This window comes from Zingiber officinale, chromosome 9B (assembly GCF_018446385.1).
Source record: "Zingiber officinale cultivar Zhangliang chromosome 9B, Zo_v1.1, whole genome shotgun sequence".
Classification (NCBI taxonomy): Eukaryota; Viridiplantae; Streptophyta; class Magnoliopsida; order Zingiberales; family Zingiberaceae; genus Zingiber; species Zingiber officinale.
This window is the reverse complement of record NC_056003.1, coordinates 5,939,486-5,962,962: the sequence shown is the minus strand read 5'-3', so window position 1 is coordinate 5,962,962 and position 23,477 is coordinate 5,939,486. Positions and strand designations below refer to the sequence as shown.

General features: G+C 38.5%; 1 protein-coding gene across 1 annotated transcript; it reads right to left on the bottom strand.

The window, feature by feature from the left end:
* Positions 1-858: 858 nt before the first annotated feature.
* Positions 859-1,392, bottom strand: LOC122025218. Its single transcript, XM_042583989.1, has one exon. The coding sequence runs from the start codon at positions 1,390-1,392 to the stop codon at positions 859-861; it is 534 nt and encodes a 177-aa protein (XP_042439923.1).
* Between the last annotated feature and the right edge of the window lie 22,085 nt (positions 1,393-23,477).

Here is a 23,477-nt window from a genome sequence, read left to right as displayed (position 1 = left end):
TAAGGCGAGTTTCTAGTGGATCCACTCCAGCCATCAGGAGAGTTATCTCTACTTCTAAAAGAGTGACTCGCAATCGCAAAAACTCTTCCTCCTATCGCACAACCGTCTTTAATTTGGACTCCAATGTCTGGGAGTTGGATTGAGACTCTTCCAGTACATTCCTGAGACGAGTTGATAAGATGGCCTGGAAACGAGACTTCTAAAGCCCGAGTGGCTTCACCTCTCGCCTTTTCCCCCACTCGGAAGGGTATAGCTAGTTGGGCCTCCAAATCTTCAACTCATTTTTTTGAGCAAACCGATCGGTCTTACTAAATGTGGTACTCGGTTCATATTTGCAATTATTTTTATTGTAATTTATATCATATTTGCAATTATTTTTATTATTAAGATGATTGTAAAGCCAATTTTTTTTACCATGTAAAGCTCATCTTCGTCGTCCTCAGTTCCCCATGCTAGCAACTGCCTGCCTGAGTGCAGGCAAGGGCGCTACTTCTGCAATCCACTCCGTATCCATTATCGATGTCCTTTCTATCCACCCATCTTTCAATGAGAAGATGCACTCACTAAATAGCCTTCAATGCTTTGAAAAGATCAATAGAAATAGCATCAGCATATTGATATAGCGGATTTTTCTTTAAATGCATAATGTCATTAATTATTTAATTAATTAGGCCCTTTTGGTATGTATGTGTTGGTCAACGAATTAGAACGCGAAGGACTCGCACGAGATTTTCAGAAGAGAAATTTCAATTTCCTGCTGATCATTTTTCAACTTGTGTTCCCTAATCTTTACAACCTAGAAAACAAAAAAAAAAAAAAAAATCAAACTGGTTCGAGAGACTATTCTTCGGTTATGTCTCAGATCGCCGGCAGCGTCTCCGACCGCCAGGACAGATCTGGCAAATCTAGTAGCCCGACGTCAAAAATCACGCCGTCCTCCGCCCCCATAAGCGACCTCTCCGGCCGAACACCGAACTCCTCCATTCCATAGTATCCGTTAATCTCTTCGTCCAAACCCCAAATGGGGTCGAATCCGGTCCCATCCAGCTCCTCTTCTCGAACCACGACCGCCGCCCCAACAGCATCCTCATCGGAAGACGGAGCCACCGGAGGGAGGCCGAGCTCATCGTCAGAGGCCTCAAAAAGGTAACCCAGATCCGGCTGGCCAAGCACCACGGCGGTCTCCGGATGCGCCGGCGCCGGCGACGGCAAACCGATCTCGTCCTCCAAGCTCTTCATGACGGACGCGAGATCCTGGAAACCGGCATCGGCGTCATCATCCTCAAAGATATCGTCAAAGAAAAGCTCGTCGCGGACACGCTTAGCCTCTGGCGAAGAGATCTCAGGATTCTCCTCCTCGCGGACCCTCTTGAGATCACCGGAAATCTCCATGGAGACAAGAACCCCTCTGAGCCCTCGGCTAGCCTGAGAAGAAGAAGAGTAGAAACTGCGGCGAGGACAAAATGGGAAAGGCAAAATAAAGCAATGAGAACAAGTACGCGTCGGAGTGGTTTTGTACACGGTGGAAGTGGAGAAGGCTCTTTATAGAGCGGAGAAAGATGGGCGGATTTGTATTTTCCTTCGTAATATCCGGAAAAAGTAGGGTGGTTGATGGAAAAATAAAGCATAGAGAGAGGATTTCTAGGGTCATCCATCCATCACGGGCGAGGCGTTGCCTTTCTTTTCTTTTATCCCTTGCTTTTTTTTTTACCAAAAAAAAAAAAGAGAGAGAATAAAGTAATGGGGGCCACGTCTAGTCCATCAACTGGATTTCAAGTCCGGAGCTGGCGTCCGCGAGAAGAGCTCCCCGCCCCGCTATCGGCTCGGTTAGTTTCGGAACACGTCTCGCGGTGGTTCTATGCGGCAATCAATGAGCAGAAAGTGGGACCGGGTGCAGGTGGCGCCACGTGGCGGGTGTGCCACCCACCGTGTCCGTGGTTCGCGCTCCCTGCGTGCGATGTTTGGACCCGAGCGTGGCCCAATTCGCGGGTAGCGCTCGCCGGCTCGTTCACATGGAGCGGATCGCGTGCACCGACTCCGACAGCTGGGAAATTAAGTAGCGCGGGACGGTTGGCACGTGCGAGCGCCATCTGCCCTCGTCCCGGAAATGCTGTTTGCTGCTTGGGACAGGTTAGGTAACTGTCGGACTCTCCGCCGTCTCTTTCCGCTGGACCACGTCAAGTTCCCGAAACGTACCTTGATGTGTCCGGGTAATTGCGTAAATATCTTCCGGTGATAATTAAGTTATTAAAAAATGTATATATATATTTCATGATGTTCACGTGAGCTGACGAACTCCATCAGTTTTATTTCATTTTACAATTAAAAAAAAAAGAGAAGTTTGGTACGGCTCTTGGCCTGTTAATTTGGATTACCGACGAGGCACGACAATCCGATTTGAAATACAATTAAATTAAATTAAATATAGAGTCATAAAAAAAAAACAAAAAACAAGTGTGTGAGATTCCAGGTCTTTGTTGGAATTTATGCCTTTTGATTTTTCCTACCTTCCTTATCACGTAGATCAAGTTGTTTGAAATTTCATTACGACTTTCTTTTTTAATACGTTTATTATTTGCGATTTTTTTTCTTATAAAAGTATTTTCAATGTAAGATTTGTCAAATATTTATAAAATTAAAAAAATCTTTAAAAAAAAGCTTGAATAAGTGTGACAGTGAAATTTGGGATTTTTAGTTTAAGAGATTGATTTTAAAAAATTAAATCTATTTGTTTTCTCGAAGGTGAAGCAGATAATTAATTGTAAGATAATATTTTATGTTTGATGTTTTAAAATAATTTAAAAATAAATTATTTTATGAATTATTTAATTATAATATTTTATTTCATAAATTATTAATAATAAATAAAATAGTAAAATAACTATTCCGGATAAAAACAAATATATTCCATGAGTTAAAAAAAAATATAAATAACTATAATTAAATTAAAATGTATAAGTTAATTAAATATTAAATAAAAATTATAAATTAAATTAAAATTCATAAATTAATTAATTTATTAATTACAAATTACAAATAAAGAAAGTCTTAATCGATTCAAAGAGTTTTCCTAATTAATTCATAGAGTCTTAATCAATTTTATAACTCTTTGTTTGCTCGTGAAAAGATCTTAATCGATTAATCCAATCGATTAAGATTTCTTAATCAATTCTCAAACAATTCTTCCTTCTCGTGACAAAATATTACCTAATCAATTGACCCAATCGATTAGCAGTGGCTAAATCAATTGGGTCAATTGATTCAACCATTATTTTCACAATTTCTCTTCGCGAATCTCTCAATAGATTAGAAATCCATCATAATCGATTGGAGCAGCCACAATTGATTAGGCTCCACTCAATCGATTCGTCTTTTTGCATTCTTGCAAAAACCTCCTAATTGATTAGTTTAGGGGCAATCGATTGTTCTCAATCAATTGTCCAACCCTAACTTCCTTAATCTAAGTCAAGGGTTTCCTTGCCCAACATCCGATCAACTATAATCTATTGGGATTTCCCCACCAAGCGTTTCGTCAACCTTTGACTCACTTAGATTTTATCAATTTTTTGTTGGACTTCCGATCATCAAGTAGTCCTCCTTGACCCACTTGAATTTTCCTCTTACGTAATCACAATTAGGACTTTATTTTTGCCAACGTGCAAGCCTCCCAGACTCATTTGGACTTTTCTTTGCCTAACTACAGTTAGGATTTATCCTTTGGCAACGTGCAGTCCTTCTTGACCTACTTGACTCACATCTCATATATCGTCAAATATCCAACCAACCTTGACCTATTTGACCTCTTCTCATATATTGTCCAAACATCGAAACTCAAGCTCGAACTCACTCGAGTTTTGGTCAACCTTGACCCGAGGACGATTGCACCAACAATCTTTCAACATAAGTTTTATACTTGTGAAGTGACATTGATATGACATATTGGGAACTATAAAAAAAAACTCATTTAGGAGGTTTAATCATTGAAGATGCCCTAAAATTTGAGGTTGTTTGTAAGTTGAATCGTGCAAATATGATGAAGAAAGGAATTGTTGGATAATATGACCAAGATGATGAAAAGTGGAATCAAATAAGAGGTAAGCAAGTTTGAAGTTCCTAAATAAATAGGATAAGAGGTAGAGGTAGTTTTGATGAAATTAGGTTGTTCATATGACTATCTACACTTTTCAAATTTATCTTAATGGTTGATACAAAATTTCATAGAACTAGCGTTGTCATTTTAAAAAAATAATTTATTTAAAGAGTTGAATATCTGGATTAAAAAAATAAATAAATAACTTACTTGTTAAAATTTTGTTTTTTAAAATGATTAACTATATAGTGTTTTTTATGAAAAAACAAGGGAATTTAAGTGTTCACAAACTTGAGTGGGAACGCAGCGCTGTTAAGACATTGGTGAGTGGATATCGTAGAGTTTAAACAACACAGCTTGATCGACCGGATGCCCTCGTGCAATAGTACATGGCATCTTCTTAATTTTTCAGGTATAAAATTATGTTTCAAGTTTAATGAATTAAAAAAAATTAATGAATTAACCTATGAATATTTTTAATAGACAATTAATTTAAATATACTGAATTGATAGACTGTCTATAATGATTTAATCGGTAATCAATGACTCTCAATCAAGATTAATTAGTATAAATTGAATATCTGCCCATTCAAAAATAATTTCTGCATAGAAATTATTTTTTAAATAGGATGATTCGAGGTGGGGAAGTTGATTGTGACAAAAAAAAAAAACAAATAGTGTTATTAATATAATGAATTAAAACTAATTGAAGTTAAGGCCTTGTAAAGTAAAGTTAAATTTATATTATTCAAATTTACTTAATAATGTAATTGAATTAAGTTAAGCTAAAATTAAAATAATTGTTCAAATCTAATTTATTTTATGAGCTTAATTAGGTTGAAGTTTGTTTAAATTTTATTTAGTTACATTCAGATATAATCAAACTCTCATTTGAGAACTTGTTTCTTTATTTTTATAACTTATTATATTTACTAATTTAATTAAAAGATATATTAATGGGCATTCATAAATATTCTAGTGTATATTTATGTGTATCAACTGCACTTAAAATGTATAACTAATTTTCTTAATTCTTTTCCTTTTTATTTTTATTTATTTTTTATCACTTAATTAACTCCATATGTGACGGACCAGTCACAGCCGGTCCCAACCCCGGATAAAGGAGGAGAGTTATATCAGATTACTAGTCAGCATTAAAACTATGATAAATATTCAATGAACAGATCAATTAAATTATTGTGTTAATATTATGTTGTTCCCTAGAAGGAACGCGTTGCAGGATTCGACTGTAATGTCTTGGCAAGGATCGTTATATCTCTAGAACTCGGGTGTAGTGCTAGATATGCAAGAGTTTGTATTGTAAGGTCCGACTGTAACGTATCAGTAAGGACTTCTACAACTCCATGAGAACTTGGATGTAGTATTAAATAGATAAGAGTTCTCACACCATGAGTTCGATAAGAATAAATATGATAGGAAAACTAATAATCTAAGATTTAGAACATGAAACATATGAATCCTTACTGGTAAATCAATAGAGATAGTAGATACGATGATTAGAAGAAGAATTAATATTTTGTGTGTACAAGAGATAAAATGGATAAATGAGAAAGTAAAATTGATAGAGAACTCAGGTTTTAAGTTATAATATATAGGAAAGAGTAAATCAAGAAATGGAGTGTGTATTGTTGTAGATAGTTCCTTAAAGGATGAAGTTGTAGGACTACTTAGAAAAAAAGATAGAATTATAACCCTTAAGATAATAGTGGTTAAAGAAACTATGAACATAATTAGTGTATATGTATTGCAAGTATGATTAGATGAAGCTACAAAATCAAGATTTTAGGATGACTTACATGAAATATTACAAAACATTCCGCTAAATGAAATAATTTTAATAGGAGGTGATCTAAATAGACATATTTGTGTGAAAAATGAGAAATATGAGAAGATATATGGGGGTTATGGGTTTGGAGCGAGAAATGAGGAAAGAAAAACCATATTAGATTTTGCGATAGCATATTACCTTATATTAACTAAATCATTTTTTATGAAAAGAGAAGAACACTTAATCACGTTCAAAAGTGGGAATAATAAATCACAAATTGATTTTTTTATGGTTAGGAAGAAGGATAAAAAGATTAAAAAATCATCTCTAGAGAAAGCTTAACTACTCAACATAAATTAGTAGTGTTGGATATACGCTTCAAACATAATATCAATAGAAAAAAATTATATATTAAGTGGTGGAAGTTAAAGGATTGGAAGTAAAATATATTTAAGGTAAAGGTAGGAGTACAAGCATTAGGTGAAATATACAGAGATTCTAATACGGCATAAAATAAGATGGTATCAAAGTTGAAAATAGTATCTAAGAGTGTACTCGGCGAGTCAAAAGGATATGCTCCCTTAAATAAAGAACATTGGTGGTGGAATAAGAAAGTACAAAAAAAAAAAGTGAAGGAAAAATGAATAGCTTATAAGAAATTATATATTTATAAGAACGAGAAAACCTAAAAAAATATACAATAACCAAGAACGAAGCTAAGAGAGTAGTAAATGAAGCAAAGAATGAAACTTTTGAATGATTATATCAAAAATTGAATACAAAAGAAGGGAAAAGCTACATTTACAGAATAGTTAAAGTGAGAGAAAAGAAGATAAGAGATCTTATTCAAATAAAATATATTAAAGATGAATGTAATAAGGTATTAATAAACAATAGCGAAATAAAAGAGCGGTGGAAGAGATATTTTCATCAACTTTTTAATGAAGTTTAGGTGACCAACTTAACTTAGGTAATTTAAGTAGGTCAAATGAGCATAGAAATTTAAACTTTTATCGTATAATTTAAACTTTAGAAGTAAAATAAGTTTTAAATGGGATGCATAATGAAAAAGTTGTTGGACTAAATGATATTGCGATAAAGGTATGGAAGCGCCTAGGGAAACAAGGTATTGAATGACTTACAAAATTATTTAACATGATATTGAAAATGAAAAAATGTTTGATCAATGGACGATAAGTTCTCTAGTTCCCTTATATAAGAATAAGGGAGACATACAAAATTATGCAAACTATAGAGGTATTAAACTAATAAGTCATACATAAAACTTTGAGAAAAAGTAATTGAAAAGAGGTTAAGGAAGGAGACCACGGTGATCAAAAATCAATTTGAGTTCATGCTTGGAAGGTTGATAATAGAAGTTATATATATTCTGAGATAATTAATTGAAAAATATCAGGAACAAAAACAAGATATACATATGGTATTTATTGACTTAGAAAAAGCTTATAATAGAGTCCTAAGAGAAATTATATGGAGAATTCTAGAAAAGAGAGTTAGTAGCGTAACATATATTGAGCTAATTAAGGATATGTACGAGGATGTTGTTGGAACCCAAAGGTTATTTTTGGTGTGATCAACAAGTTAAGTTAAGTCCTTTCGATTTTTCCAACATTAAAGGAAAGTCAACTTGGTGTTAGTGGCGTAACATTTTTGGTGTAACATTTTTGGCATAAGTTAAGTTAAGTTAAGTCCTTTTGGCGTAACATTTTTGGCTCGAACCAAGGTGAGCAGAACCAGAGCAGAAGGCCCGGACCAAAAAGTCAACTTGGTTGACTTAGTTGTCTGCGCGCCCGGATCCATTCCGGGCGCCCGGAACCATTCTGGGCGCCCAGAGTTGGGTTTTTGACTAGATCACGTCAAACCCGATCCGTTGCGTTGAGGATAAAGTTTTATCCCCCAGGGCGCCGGGATCCCCTTCCGGGTACCCCGACCATGGCTATAAATATAGCCTTGGTCCAAAAGCTTTTCAACAACTCAGAAATTGTGTATTCCAACACTTATGCGCTTCTAGTTGTAGTTTAGCTTCTATTTTTTTGTGCGTTATTGCTGTAAGAGGCTTCTCCACTTGAAGGAGTACTAGTGCGATATTTTTCTTGGATTAACAACCTCCCCAGTTGTAACGAAGTCAAATCTTTGTGAACCTCTTCTTTTACTTTCTGCTTATTTATTTTATGCAAATGTTAGTTTAAGAAAAGTCGAGAAGGGTTTTGTATTTTCATTTTTTTCAGGCTATTCAACCCTCCCTTCTAGCCGGCCCCAGCAGTCCAACAAGTGGTATCAGAGCCAAGGTGCTTTCAGAGGACTAACCACCAAACGAAACAAAGAAATGGCCGGACTAAGCATCTACCCGCCAAAATTCGAAGGAGAATTCGCTAGCTGGAAAAAGCAAACGCAGGTATTCTTTAAAACCGATCTTGATTTAATGTTAATTATGGAATTCGGTTTTACAGCACCAGAAGGTAAGGAAAAATACCAGACGAAAAAGGAGCAGACCGACTACGTGGCAAACGGCAAAGCTGAGTACCCTCTACTAACCGTTCTTCCGCCACAAGAAGTCAATCGGATCGGCAACTACGACTCTGCGAAGAAACTTTGGGAGAAGTTCCTCCAGCTGCACGAAGGAACATCCGAAGCCAACCTCGCAAAATGAGATTTACTACGCAACCAGGTCACCAACCTGCGACTTAGGGAAGACAAGACAGTTGCGCATTTGCACTCAAGAATAAAGGAAATCATCACCGGACTTTCGAATCTCGGAGAGACGGTAAGTAACCGTGATTCATTAAGGTACACATTAAATTTCTTTTCCAGAAATTCAAAATGGACGTCACTAGTAGATGCCTTTTATATTTCAAAAGACCTAGAAAAAATACATTAGAAGAATTCTTTTCCACATTTGAAGTCCACGAATCAAGATGTGCAGGAATGAAAGAGCCCAAGAACAACGTCGCCTTCAAAGCATCAAGAGATGAACCTGAGTTGAAGTCTTCTTTCGACGGCGAGGAAATGATAATGATAGTATGACGATTCAAGAATCTTTATAAGTCTAGAAAAACTAACCATCCGCAGGGTAAAAAGAAAAGGATCATCCGCTGCTACCACTGCGACGAAGAAGGACACGTCAAGGACAACTATCCCAAGCTAAAGAACAAGGACAAAGATAAAAGCAAGAAGGCTATCCAAAAGCGCAAGGCATTAAAAGCCACGTACGATGACACGTTGTCTGAATCGGAAGTCGAAGCCTTCTGCGGACTTGCACTAATGGCAAGTCATCAAGATGACGACTGTGAGTCAAGCTCTTCCGAAATGAGCATCGAGAGCATCGATGAAGGGGGAGTCACATCGGAAGACAACAGCAATTCAGTTGGAGAAACAAACAACGAGATTGACAAGATAAGTCAGGTACGATCTCTTCCTCCCGATAAACTCTTTAAGTTTGTTAAATTGTTAACTAAAGACTGCTGTAAGTTAGAAAAGTAAATTAAAAATTTAAAAATAATATTAGCTAAATCTTGCCCAATAGAAGAATTTGACAGAATTAAAGTAGAAAATGATAATTTAAAAGTATAAATAAATAACTTGAAAAACCATGCATTCTCATCTAATACCAATGTTAGAAAATTTAACAATTTAAATTGGTATTTTAGATATCATAAGGGACAAATTAGAAACATTTCAAAGAAATATGTCCCTAATAAATTCTTAGTTAATCCAGTTGGTTGAAACCTATATTGGGTTCCTAAGTCATGCTTAATCTAAATTTTAATCGAATTTAGCGCTTTTAGCAAGAAAATTAAACAGTGAGTTTATTTATGAGGTTTTGTCTAAGGAAGTGGTTGTTGCTCCAATAACCAAGAAGACCTAGTACCTCACCACGACCTAGAAGCCAAAATATTGAAATAAAATGTTTAATTAACTTTCTGATAAAACATTAAGGTTGAAATTTAATAATACTTTAAAAAGTCTTTGAAACATTTTTTTTCTTTTAGAATTTTTTTTCGTGTAAAACTTTTACTTAGAAAAATAAGTTAAAAGTTCTTCAGAAATAAAAAATTTCTACTTAAATTTTTACTCAGAAAAAATAAGTTAAAAAGTTCTTTTGAAATTTCTGCTTAAATTTTTTCTTAAAAAAAATAAGTTAAAAATTCTTCTAAAATTAAAAATTTCTACTTAAATTTTTACTCAGAAAAAATAAGTTAAAAAGTTCTTTTGAAATTTTTACTTAGAATTTTTTTTTCAAAATTTCCTAAGTCAGAATTTTTAAAAATTTTCTTAATTAAAGTTTTACTTAGAAATCTTTTAACTTAGAACATTTTTTTCGTTGAAAATTATTGTAAAATTTTTTCAAAGTTACTAATTTTTCCCCTTAGTTAGAGTTTTTTTTCAACCCGAATTTTTTATATGATCAAAGGGAGAGAGGAAAAATTCTAAGTCTAGAGGGAGGTAGACCAAAATTTTCTATCTTTTTGCACTTTATTGCAAAATTAGTTAGTTTATTTTTATGTCTATTTACCCTAACTTAACTTGGGTTGCTCACATCAAAAAGGGGGACTTTGTTGGAACTCCAAGGGTGTTTTTGGTGTGATCGACAAGTTAAGTTAGGTCCTGTCGGTTTTTAACCTTGTGTCTAAGTGTACAGGAGCTTAGGAGCACCAGGAGTCTAGCAGAAGACGCAGCTAGTGTGAAGGACGGCACGCGATGCGCCCGAGGGACGAGGCGCTGCGGAAGAGTACGCCGGCGGACGAGAAGGAAGCGTGCGGTGGTTCCGAGGGACGAGAAGCCAGAGCGGAAGACTACTCGAGGAGCAAGAGACGCAGCAAGCGAGAAGGTCGGCATGGGTTGCGATCGAGGGATGAACACTGCGGATGAGTACGTTGACGGACGAGAAGGAAGCACGCGACAATTCCGAGAGACGAGAAGCCAGAGCGGAAGCCTGCTCGAGAAGACCGGAAGTTGGGTTCGAGTGAGCTCTATTTTGGAAGGCAGAAATCACCCAAGCAAGTGGAGCCGGAGTGGAAGACCCGGACCGAGGCGAGCCGAAACGGAGCAGAAGGCCCAGACCAGAAAGTCGACTTGGTTGACTTAGTGGTCCGGGCGCCCGGATCCATTCCGGGCGCTCGGAACCATTTCGAGCGCCCGGAGTTGGGTTTTTGACCAGATCGCGTCAAGCACTATCCGTTGCGTTGGGGATAAAGTTTTATCCCCCAAGGCACCTAGATCCCCTTCGGGGCGCCCTGACCAAGGCTATAAATATAGCCTTGGTCCAAAAGCTTTTCAACAATTCAGAAATTATGTATTCCAACACTTGTGCGCTTCCAGTTGTAGTTTAGCTTCTATTTTTCTGCACGTTATTGCTGTAAGAGGCTTCTCCGCCTGAAGGAGTACTAGTGCGATATTTTCCTTGGATTAACAACCTCCCCGGTTGTAACCAAGTTAAATCTTTATGACTCTCTTCTTTTACTTTCTGCTTATTTATTTTATGCAAGTGTTAGTTTAAGAAAAGTCGAGAAGGGTTTTGTGTTTTTATTTTTTTCAGGCTATTCACCCTCCCTTCTAGCCGGCCCCAGCGATCCAACAGATGTAACGACTAGAGTAAAGACTTTAAGTGGACTAACTGAAATATTTCCAATAAAGATAGAGTTACATCAATAATCAGCTCTAAGTCCCTATCTTTTTACACTAATTATGAATGAACTCACTGTATATATTTAAGACATAGTACTATAGTGCATGTTGTTTGCAGATGATATTATTTTGGTAGATCAAACATATGAAAGGGTAAATACTAAACTAAAATCTTGGCAGAAAATACTAGAAGAAAAAGATTTTAGGCTTGGTAGATTAAAAATAGAATATATAGAATTTAAGTTTAGCAATATTAGATATAATAAGACAATTGTTAAGATAAGAGATGACGAGTTGTCCGGAACCGAGAGCTTTAGATATTGATGATCCGATTGAGTGAGATGTCTTATATAGAATATAAGCAGGATGGTTGAACTAGAGGAGAGCGTCGGGTGTTTTATGTGACCGTAAAGTATCTCTAAAATTTAAAGAAATTTTTTATAAAACTACAGTTAGATCTATTATGTTATATGGAACTGAATGTTGGGCTATGACTTGAGTACATGAGCAGAAGATGAGAGTTGCAGAGATAGGATGTTAAGGTAGATGTGTGGACATACGAGAATGAACAAAATAAGAAATAAGAGCATTAGAGAGAAAGTCAGAGTTATATTTATTGAAAAAAACTCCAAGAGACACGTTTAAGATGGTATGGATATATACTTAAATGACCAATAAATGCTCCAGTCTGTCGATGTGAAATTTTGACAAACACGCATATCAAACGAGGAAGAGAAAAACCAAAAAAAGACTTGGTTAGCAATAATAAATAAGATAAATTTTATTTAAGTATAGATGATGATATAGTTGAAGATAAAGCTTAATTACGTAAAAGGATTCATATAGTGTACTCCATCTAGTGCGATAAGATTTGGTTGTTATTGTTGTAGTATTTTTTGACACTTAATTAATTTTTGATAATTTAAATTCCTTTCATTATTTTTAAAATAAGGGTTTAGAAATGAGAATCCATAAGTCATGCAATGAATGGAATCTTGGCGTTAATATAATTAACTCATAGAAGTTGTCAGAAAGTGAACTATAATTGAAATACATGATTCTATCAATTTTAAAAACACTGTAGGTTAATGACTACTTAACCGCGGTAATATATGTTCCCTCCAAATAACATGGATGATCAAATCATTGGTAAATGAACAGACTAACGTCTACACTCTTCAGAGATCATGGACAAGGAGAATGAAATGACCTGAAAAACACACTAAAATAGGGTTAGAATGACACCAGGGATGAATTCTAACAAATCATTCCAATGCTCAAGTTAATATTTTTTTCCTTGAGAGAAAAGAACTGTGTAAGGATAAGTTGGATTTCTATGTGAGTGCGTATTTATGCCCATAAGAATAGACGACCTTTTGAACAATGTAAATGTGGTCGTTGTCTAGGGTGTGTGCACATGTCTATCACGTGTGCACACACCCCGGAGAACGATCACATTTACAATTCTTTAAAAGGTCGTCCGCTCCCACAGACGCATGAATGTGCACTCATATAAATCATACTTGTCCTTACGCAATTCTTCTCTCTCAAGGAAAAATCCTAATTTAAGCATTGGAATGGCTCAGTGCCATTCTATCTCTCTTCCGGAGTGTTTTTTAGGTTCTTTCATTTTTCTCGCCGACGATCTCTGAATGGTGTGCACGTCAACTCATTTGTTAACCGATGGCTTGATAGTCCATGGTATTTGACCGAAATAAATTTACGTCATTTATGTGAACTCTGAGCAAAGATGTTGCAATGGTTACCATTGGAAGAATTACTAGCAACCACGACTCTATTCGAGAAAAAAGAAATAGCGAAGCAGTAGCCATTACACAAGAAGAAATCAATCAATTGGTCTCCAAGGTAGTGCAAGAAGCACTATAATGACACTCGCTCTTGTAAACACCTCTAGTGGGATCCTCTCCTCCCTCAACAAGCGTGCCCTCTCTTCCAAGTAGGGTGTTGTCAACATTTACCTCATTCTCAGTAGCCCGGCCAAGACAACTTAGCCTTGGTAGCTCAGGCAGGACACCTCATCCTCGACAACTCTGCTAAGGGTGTTTAGCGCTCTGCTATAAGACAGCTTAGCCATGACAGCTCGACCTGGGCAACTCGACCAAGGAAGATGTCAGTGACAAGCTCGGTGTCACTCTTTCAGCAACCCTCTGCCAAGTCATTCACTACCTAGCACCCCTCAATTGTCCCAACGAAAAGCCAACACCTCTGCTCAACACTCCGACTAGCGAGCCAATAAGCAGATGACAACTCAGCATAGCCGAGTCTGTCAGACTACATCTTCGAATACATATATCGGGGAGGCTTGTGATGAGACGGAAATTTACAACTCCCAAGTGTCCAATGTGGTCAACAAGCATGCTAAGCTGTCACTCAAAGTCAAGACGGATCAGACATGACCCAATGGGAATTAGACTCGGCCTAGAAGGGACTCAGGTCTAGTTGAACCTGCTCGGTACATGCATCCCAATGAGATGGTTATTTGTGCAATCAAAATCAAGTTAAGGTTGACCAAACTCAGGTTGACTCGAGTTTGAATTTCGATATTTGACAATATGTTATTAGGATGTTAAGTAAGTCAAGGTTGATCAAATGTTTGACGATGTCAGAAGTCCAACAAGGAGTTGGCATAACAAGAGTTAAGTAGGTTAATGTTTACCAAATACTTGATGATAAAGAAGTCAAGTATGTTAAAGTTGATTGGATACTTGACGATATCTGAAATCTAACAGGAAGTTGGCATGAGAAGTCATGTTGGTCAAGATTGACCAAATACTTGACGATGTTGAAAGTCCAACTTTAGCATGAGGTGAGAAGAGTTCAAGTGGGTCACGATTGACCGGACACTTGTTGATCGAAAGAACAACAAAAAGTTAGAACAAAGACGAAAAGTCTAAGTGGATCATAATTGATCGGAGACTTAGTGATCAGGAGCCCAAGAAGGAGTTGACATGAGAAGAAGGTAGTTCAAGTGGATCACAATTGACCAGACACTTAATGATTTGATGTCCAACAGGTAGTTGACAAGAAAAAAGTCTAAGTGCATTACGATTGACTAGACATCTAGCAGTCGAAAGTCCAACATGGAGTTGGCATAAGGCGTTAAGTCCCGGCAGGTCAAGGTTGTTCAAATGCTAGGCAACGAGGAAGTTCTAACAGAGGAAACTTCTGAAAGCCATTATTTTTTACTCATAGCAAAATGAGGAGATTTTTTATGTAAAATGAAGCTCATTTAGAGATCTATATTTTTACCTAGTCAATCAATTGATAGTTTATTTCCAGTGACCATTGTTGGAGTGTATACTGAAAGCCTAAGCTTTGTAAACATTCATTATGAATAAAGAATCACATTTGGTCTAATTCTCTACATTTGTTTGTAGTTTTTCATTTAATTTATATTGTAGATAACATAGTATGTGGTGTCACATACAAAAGATGATGTTATCAATACCTTATAAATTATAAACAGTAGCTCACGACCAGAATGGAAAGGAACAAACCATTAGAAGGTCGTAGTGTAATTAGGTATTAGTTTATCTTGACTATATAATTACACTAGTATACTCAGAGTGTATTGAGTAGGACCATTTGAGGTCGTTCCTTTTATACTGACTTTATAAAGGACAAAGACCTCAGTTATTATGGAAGTGTGTGCTCTTAATCCTAATATAATAACAAGTACATATGTTTGATATTTATTTCTTTAATTTATCAATGGGTGAGATTTAGTTCGATGAATCAATAAACCCGATAAATTGGGAAATGATATCACTCATAGTGTGTGTTATTGATTATAGAAGGAAACTGTGTCCTAGTGATACTAGGTTGATAATGTCCTCAAGAGGAGCTCATAAAGATTGTCATGTTAAACCCTGCAGGTGGACTTAGTCCGACATGATAATAAGGTTGAGTGGTACTACTCTTAGACTTAGATATTAATTAAATGAGTTGTCAGTAACTCACTTAATTAGTGGACATTCGATATCTTAAACACAGGGAGACTAACACATTCATAATAAGAAGGAGCCCAAAAATGTAATTTGGGATTGGTGCGGTAGTTCAATGATAGTTCTCTAGTGGAATGAATTATCATTGATAAAATTAAGTTGTGTGTTCGGGGCGAACATGGGATGCTTAATTTTATCGGGAGACCAAAACCAATTCCTCCTCTCGGTCCCTATCGTAGCCTCTTATTTATAGAGTACTATACCCACATATACCCACCTTCTATACCCACCTAAAGGGGGCCGGCCTAAGCTTGGGTTTAAGGTGGCCGGCCCTAGCTTGAACCCAAGCTAGTAGGGCCGGCCATAATTAATTAAAAAGAAAATTTAATTTTAATGTTTATTATTATGTGGAAGATTTAATTTAAAAGAGAATTAAAATTAAAATATCTCTCTTGTAAAAGATTTACAAAAGATTAAAGAAAGAGATTAGATCTCTTTCCTTATTTGTAGATTGGAGAGATGTTTTATTTTCTCTTTAAAATTATTCACATGTTAATAAAATTAAAATTATAGATATTTCCTTTTATTAACCATGAAGAGATTTTTAAAGAGAAATTTTATTTTTTAAAATTTCCGGAAACAAATAAGGAAAGTTTTAATTGTTGATTGAAACTTGTCCAATTTGCTTCCTCTTGATGTGGCCGGCCATTAGAGTTTATTTGGGAAATTTTATTTTATTTTTCTCAAATAAATCATGTCAAGAAAATTAAGGAAATTTTATTGTAAATAAATTTCCTAATTTGCCTAGGCCAAGGAATATAAAAGGGTAGGGGTGCCTTCATGAGATACAACCTCTATTGTTTTCTCTCCCTTTTTCCTTGGTGTTGTTGCCGGCCATTACCCTCTCCCTCTCTTCCTCTTGTGGTGGCCGAATACTTCATCTTTCTTGGAGTTCTTGTGGTGGCCGGATACTACTTGGAGAAGAAGAAGAAGAAGGAGAGAAAGCTAGCATCTCTTGGAGCTTGGTTAGTATTTTGATTTTCTTCTTTGGTAAAGTTCTTCCTTTGTGGCCGAACCTTGCTTGGAGGAGAAGAAGGTGGTTGGTGGTTTCTCATCTTGGTAGATCGTTGCCCACACAACGTCCGAGGTTAGAAGAGGAATACGGTAGAAGATCAAGAGGTTTTTCTACAAGGTATAACTAGTAATTTCTATTTCCGCATCATGCTAGTTATTTATGGAAATAATACCAAATACAAGAGGCTTACGTTCTAGTATTTCGAATATGTTTTTTCGAAGTTGTGTTCTTTTGTTTCTTTCTTTTCCTTGTGATTTGATTGTTCTCTTTGGTTAACCTAAAGTTATTTTAGGAAATTAAATATTAGCTTTCTATTAAAGGTTTTGTCTAGTCGGTGGTGGTTGCTCCCATATCCAAGAAGGCCATGTGCCTCGCCACGTCAGTACTGGGAACCTTTTATGGAAATTAATATTTAATGGAATTAATAACTTAAGGAGACTTGGGTCGAACGTGTTAAGTTCCGCAGGAGATCCAAGTCAAAACCTAAAAGAACAAATAGATTAAGTTTTGGATCAAACGTGTTAAGTGTTGGGATCGTTCGTACTCGGCTAGAGAGGGGGGTGTGAATAGCCGCCCCAAATTCTCGCGTTCTTCCTACAGTTAGGGTTAGTCGCAGCGGAAATACAAGGAAGAAACTAAGGAGAAGAAAAACAAACCGATGTAACGAGGTTCGGAGATGAACTCCTACTCCTCGGCGTGTCCGTAAGGTGGACGAAGCCTACCAATCCGTCGGTGGATGAGTCCCCGGAGAACCGGCTAAATATGAGCTCCTTATGGGTGGAGAAACCTCGCCACAACTACTTCTTGCAACAGCAAGATAAGGAGTACAAATACAAGAGAAGCAAGAAGTAAATACACAGCAAATGTAAACAACCCTTGCCTTCTTGTCGACTGTTGAAGAAGCAACAGCTTCTCAGACGCCAACCACAGCAGCATCCAGTCATGGAAGAAGCTCACGCGAAGCTTGCCAAGAAGAGCTCAACAAAGCTCAAGCACCAGCAGCCATAAGAAGAGAAGAGGAAGAAGAATTCGCACAGAAGATGCCCTCGTCTCCTTTATACCTGCGAAGAAGAAACAGTGAAGAAACTAGCCGTTGCGTTGCAGCGGCTAGAACCTGATCGATGCATGGACCGATCAGCCTACCGATCGGTCCCCCGATCGATCGATCTAGACATTGCGTACTACGTCGTGGACCGATCGATCGGTCCACGATCGATCCCTTCCTTCCTTCTCGCGATGCTGCGTCGATCGGTCCACGACCGATCAGGGACCCGATGCGTGGACCGATCGGTACTTCTTCGCCTCTTTTTTCTGATCGGTCACGGGCCGATCGACAAGAATCAACAGAGCTTACCGATATCGATCGGTCACGGACCGATCGAGAAAACCATCGATCGGTCTGGATCGATGCAGCTTGGCCATTTTTGCCCAAACCAAGTCCCAAGACTTCAAACCAATATCCGGTCAACCTTGACCTATTGGTACTTCATCCCTAGCATCCGGTCACTCCCTTCTTCCTCTGCCAAGTGTCCGTCAATCCTTTGACCTACTTGGACTTTCCAACACCGGAGTCATCCCCGATCCATCTGGATTTTCCCTTGCCGGCTTCACTCACGGGACTTTCACCTGCCTCACCAGGATTTCCACATTGCCTAACATCCCAGTTAGGACTTTCCACTGCTCGGCTTCACTCACGGGACTTTCCAACTGCCTGGCTTCACTCACCAGGGACTTTCACCTGCCTAACATCCCAGTTAGGACTTTCTCATTCACCTAGCTTCACTCACTAGGATTTTCACCTTCACTCACCAGGATTTTCCACATCCCAGTTAGGACTTCCCATTCACCTAGCTTCACTCACTAGGATTTTCACCGCCTTCCACCGGGATTTTCCAATGCCTGGCTTCACTCACCAGGACTTTCACCTTCACCTAGCTTCACTCACTAGGATTTTCACCTGGATTCACTCACGATTTCCATTGCTGGCTTCACTCACCAGGGACTTTCCCGTGCAAACTCCTGTTTGGACTTTCCCCGTGCCAAGTCTCCATACTTGGACTTTTCGCGTGCCAAGCTCCCTGCTTGGACTTTTCCGTGCAAGTCCCCATACTTGGACTTTTCCAGCCAAGCTCCCTGCTTGGACTTTTCCGTGCAAGTCTCCATACTTGGACTTTTCCCGAATCAGTCAACTCAAGTCGGGTCAACCAGATCAATCTTCCCAAACATCTATTCTTGTCCCACATCAAGAATAGAACTCTCTCAGTGTCAAACATCAACATGCAACACAACTAGGTCAACCTTGACCTAAGGTTGCACCGACAATCTTCCCAAGTCAAACATCAAAATACAACTCGAGTCAAGTCAACTCGAGTCGGGTCAACCAGGTCAACCTTGACCTAAGGTTGCACCAACAATCTCCCCCTTTTTGATGTTTGACAAAACCATAATCAAGTTAGGTTAACCCGATAACCTAACTTCGGTTTTCCAACCATCTTCCAATGTCCAATGTTCTTTCCTTGAACATTCTCTAGACATTCTCCCCTTAGGTTAACCTGATAACCTAACTTGGGTTCTCTAATAATTCTCCCCTTTTGACACACATCAAAAAGTATTCCAATGTTCTTCCTTGACAATCTTTCCCTAGCTTAGGTTAAACCGATAACCTAACTTGGGTTCTCCAATAATTCTCCAATGAACACTCTCCCTTTTTGACACATCAAAAGAATAAGGAGGGTATCAAGGTCAAGAGTTTCTTCCAATGAAAGTCCCATACCTTTCATTGAAACTCTTATTTTCCCTTGATACTAAGCTCAACAATCCACTTAGTGATAATCCCATATCACTAATCCTCAAGGAGTAAAACTCCCCTAAAAGTCAACTCCCTTGACTAATAGTTAAAACTCCCCTAAAGGCCAACTCCCCTTGACCATTGCACCAACAATGTCTTGAGAGTTTCAAACCTTTAGAAATCTAAAACCAACTTTCAGTAGAAATTTCGGACATGCGGTCGAATTTCAGCACATTGCACGCTATCAGACCTCACTGGATCGGTCACCGGACCGATCCATAGAACTCTGGATCGGTCCGGTGACCGATCCAGCCCTCCTGGATCGGTCCAGCGACCGATCCAGACACTGATCAGGGATCTGATTTTTCCTCTCCCGAAATTCAGAAACCCCTAATAAATTCCAGAAAATTCGAAAAATTGTGAAATTTTGAGGATACATTCCTCATATCATACACTACCATGGAAAAATAATTTTCTATGAAAATAGTTTCCATTTTCAAATCTTGATACAAAGTTCAAAAACTTTGAAATAGTTCAAGTTTTAACTCAACTTTGTATCACAATGTTCAATGATGAATGCTATCACTAGGAAAGCTTCATCAAGGTTTTTCAAATCAATTTTAAAATGCTTTTAAACCATTTGAATTTAGGACCATAATCTTAGGGCTAAATGTACATGACTTGTACATAAGCTTTCCCTATGATCCTCCATTTCTTGAATTAGGGTCATCTAGGTACAAGAATTATGCACCTTGATCCTAACTCATGATCCTAATATCTCACACACATCTAAAGTGTATCAAACCACATTCAAGTCAATTTGATGTGAGATATGGGTTAAGGTCAACTTAGGCTAAGTTCTCATGCATTTTCTAAACTACACTTTGATCTCAATATCAAAATGTGTTTTTCATCCTTAAACCAATTCAATTGATTATTAATGCAAGAGATGATGACATGGCATATAATGATATCATAAGTAAAAACATGTGCCAATGTCATGATGTCATGGCATAAAGTTTGAAAACTTAAATAAAGCATGACATATAAACTAGCCTAGCACTATCATGACATTTCAAATGATGATAAAACTAAACATGATGTCATGACATGTCATATGGCAAACAACCATGGTAAGTTAACACAAATAAAATACCTAGATTACCTATCTAAGTATCCTTAATCTCTTAGTTAACTTAAAATCTAACCCTAGATTGCCCATATATCCCTAAGAGAAAACCAAAATCCCAATTATGGTATTTCTCTAGGTTTTCCTCAAATTGTGCCACTTAAGATTAAAAATGATATTTCCACCATTAGGCACATTTAGCTCTTCAAGGGAGTAAATGATAATTCCATTTCATTTTCAAAAGTTCTCAAAACCTTGAAAATGCTCCTTGAGTGTCAATTTCCTCAAAGTTGGGTTAACTACCCTTCTTATTGGAGTTGACACTCTCTAACCCATCTATGGGGTAGAGAAAATGCTCCTAGGAACCCAATACCTACTTGAGCTCATTGGGTTCACTAAAAATTCACTAGGGATGACTTCCCTAGCAACCCTCCTAATGACCCTCTTAGGCTTTAAAGCCTTGGTCATTTGGGTCTCATCAAGATCAACTCTAGGGGTGACTCCCCTTGTGACCTTGGTGGTGATCTTCCTAGCCCTAGGTTTTATTCCATAATCGAATGGAACATTGTGGTAAGTGGGCTTGACCACTTGGGACTTAGGTTTGTGACCCAAACCTTTCTTGTCCTTGGGCTTTGGTTTTTGACCCTTAAACCCTAGAGATGACTTCTCCAAGTTCTTAAGAGCCTTTTCCAAAGTATCAAGTCTTGACCTCAAGACTTGATTCTCCTTCTCTAATACCTCAAATTTTGATTTGTCATTTTTCTTTGAGGTATTCCTAGGCATGTGTCTAGTTGTTTTGGGGTTTCTACCTAGGTTCTCCTTAGCCTTAGATGAGTTAATTCTAGGGTTAGCATTTCTAGAATTGTTCTTATCTAGGCTAACATGTTTGGCACCTAAGCATGTGTATCGATTTCTAATGTTATCATGCTTATCATTATTGACTAGTGCAATAAAATTTCTAGCATGCATCTTACTAGTATTGCACGAATGAGACTTAAATGATACCTTAGGGTTTGCCTTAGCTCCCCCTATAGAAGTGCTCGGTCTCTTGCCCTTGTGAGGTTGCCTCCCCCTCGGACAATGGCTCCTATAGTGTCCCCTTTGCTTGCATTGGAAGCACACGATGTGCTCCTTGCCCTTGCGTTTCGGGACTCCGGCTTCCTTGACCTTTGGCGCCGGTGGAGTCTTTCTTACCCTCTTTGGACACTTACTCTTGTAATGTCCATGTTCCCTACACTCAAAGCATATTATATGTAACTTATTTGAAATTGAAATGCTTGAGTTACCTAGGTTTGGGGATGGGTGTGAGCTCTCTTCCTCATCCCTTCCGGAGGTAGATGTCTCTTCTTCTTGCTCCGAACTTGAACAAGAGGAACTCTCCTCCTCTTCTTCTTTGGATGTTGAGTAGCCCTCAACTCCCAATTCGCTCCCTCCATGATGTGAGCTACTTGGCTCACTTAGCTCCTCTTCATGACTTGAATTTGAGCTCTCCTCATGGAACTTTGCCAAGTTGTTCCACAATTCCTTGGCATCGTTGTATCTACCTATCTTATGCAAGATATCACTAGGTAATGAAAATTCAAGAATTTTCGTTACCTCGTCGTTGATTGTGGATTGGTGGATTTGCTCTTTCGTCCACTCCTTCTTCTTGATAGGTTTTCCTTCCTCATCCATCGGTGGGGAAAACCCTTCTTGTACACAAAACCAATTTAACATATTAGTCCTAAGAAAATACATCATCCTTACCTTCCAATATGTGAAGTTGTCGTGAGACTCGTAGAAGGGTTGAATCGTGACATCTTCTCCATAGAGATCCATTCTCTAGCTTTGCTCCCACGGGTGTTGATCCGATGAAGAGCGAACCTTTGCTCTGATACCACTTGTTGGGATCGTTCGTACTCGGCTAGAGAGGGGGGTGTGAATAGTCGCCCCAAATTCTCGCGTTCTTCCTACAGTTAGGGTTAGTCGCAGCGGAAATACAAGGAAGAAACTAAGGAGAAGAAAAACAAACCGATGTAACGAGGTTCGGAGATGAACTCCTACTCCTCGGCGTGTCCGTAAGGTGGGCAAGCCTACCAATCCGTCGGTGGATGAGTCCCGGAGAACCGCTAAATATGAGCTCCTTATGGGTGGAGAAACCTCACAACTACTACTAGCAAGATAAGGAGTACAAATACAAGAGAAACAAGAAGTAAATACACCAAATGTAAACAACCCTTGCCTTCTTGTCGACTGTTGAAGAGCCAACCACAGCAACAGCTCGGTCGGAGTCCCAGTAGAAGGAAGAAGCTCACGCTAAGCGAAGAAGAGCTCAACAAAGCTCAAGCACCAGAGCGGCCCAGAGAAGAGAAGAGGAAGAAGAATTCGCACGAAGATGCCCTCGTCTCCTTTATACTGCGAAGAAGAAACAGTGAAGAAACTAGCCGTTGCGTTGCAGCTAGAACTCTGATCGATGCGTGGACCGATCGGTCCCCCGATCGATCGAAGACATTCGTACTCGTCGATGCGTGGACCGATCAAAGACCTGATCGGTCCACGCATCGATCCTTCCTTCCTTCTCGCGATGCTGCGTCTCGATCGGTCCACGCCGATCAGGACATACCGATGCGGCCGTCGGTACCTTCTTTCGCCTCTGTTTTCTTCGATCGGTCACGGGCCGATCGATAACAACAGAGCTTACGATGTCGATCGGTCACGGACCGATCGGAGAAAACTATATCCTGGATCGATGTCTTGACCGATCCGAGCAATTTTGCCCAAACCAAGTCCCAAGACTTCAAACCAATATCCGGTCAACCTTGACCTATTGGTACTTCATCCTAGCATCGGTCACTCCCTTGACTGCTAGAACTCCCCGCCAAGTGTTCGGTCAATCCTTTGACCTACTTGGACTTTCCAACACCAGTCCGATCATCCCCGATCCATCTGGATTTTCCCGGCTTCACTCACGGGACTTTCACCGCTTCACTCACCAGGATTTCCACATTGCCTAACA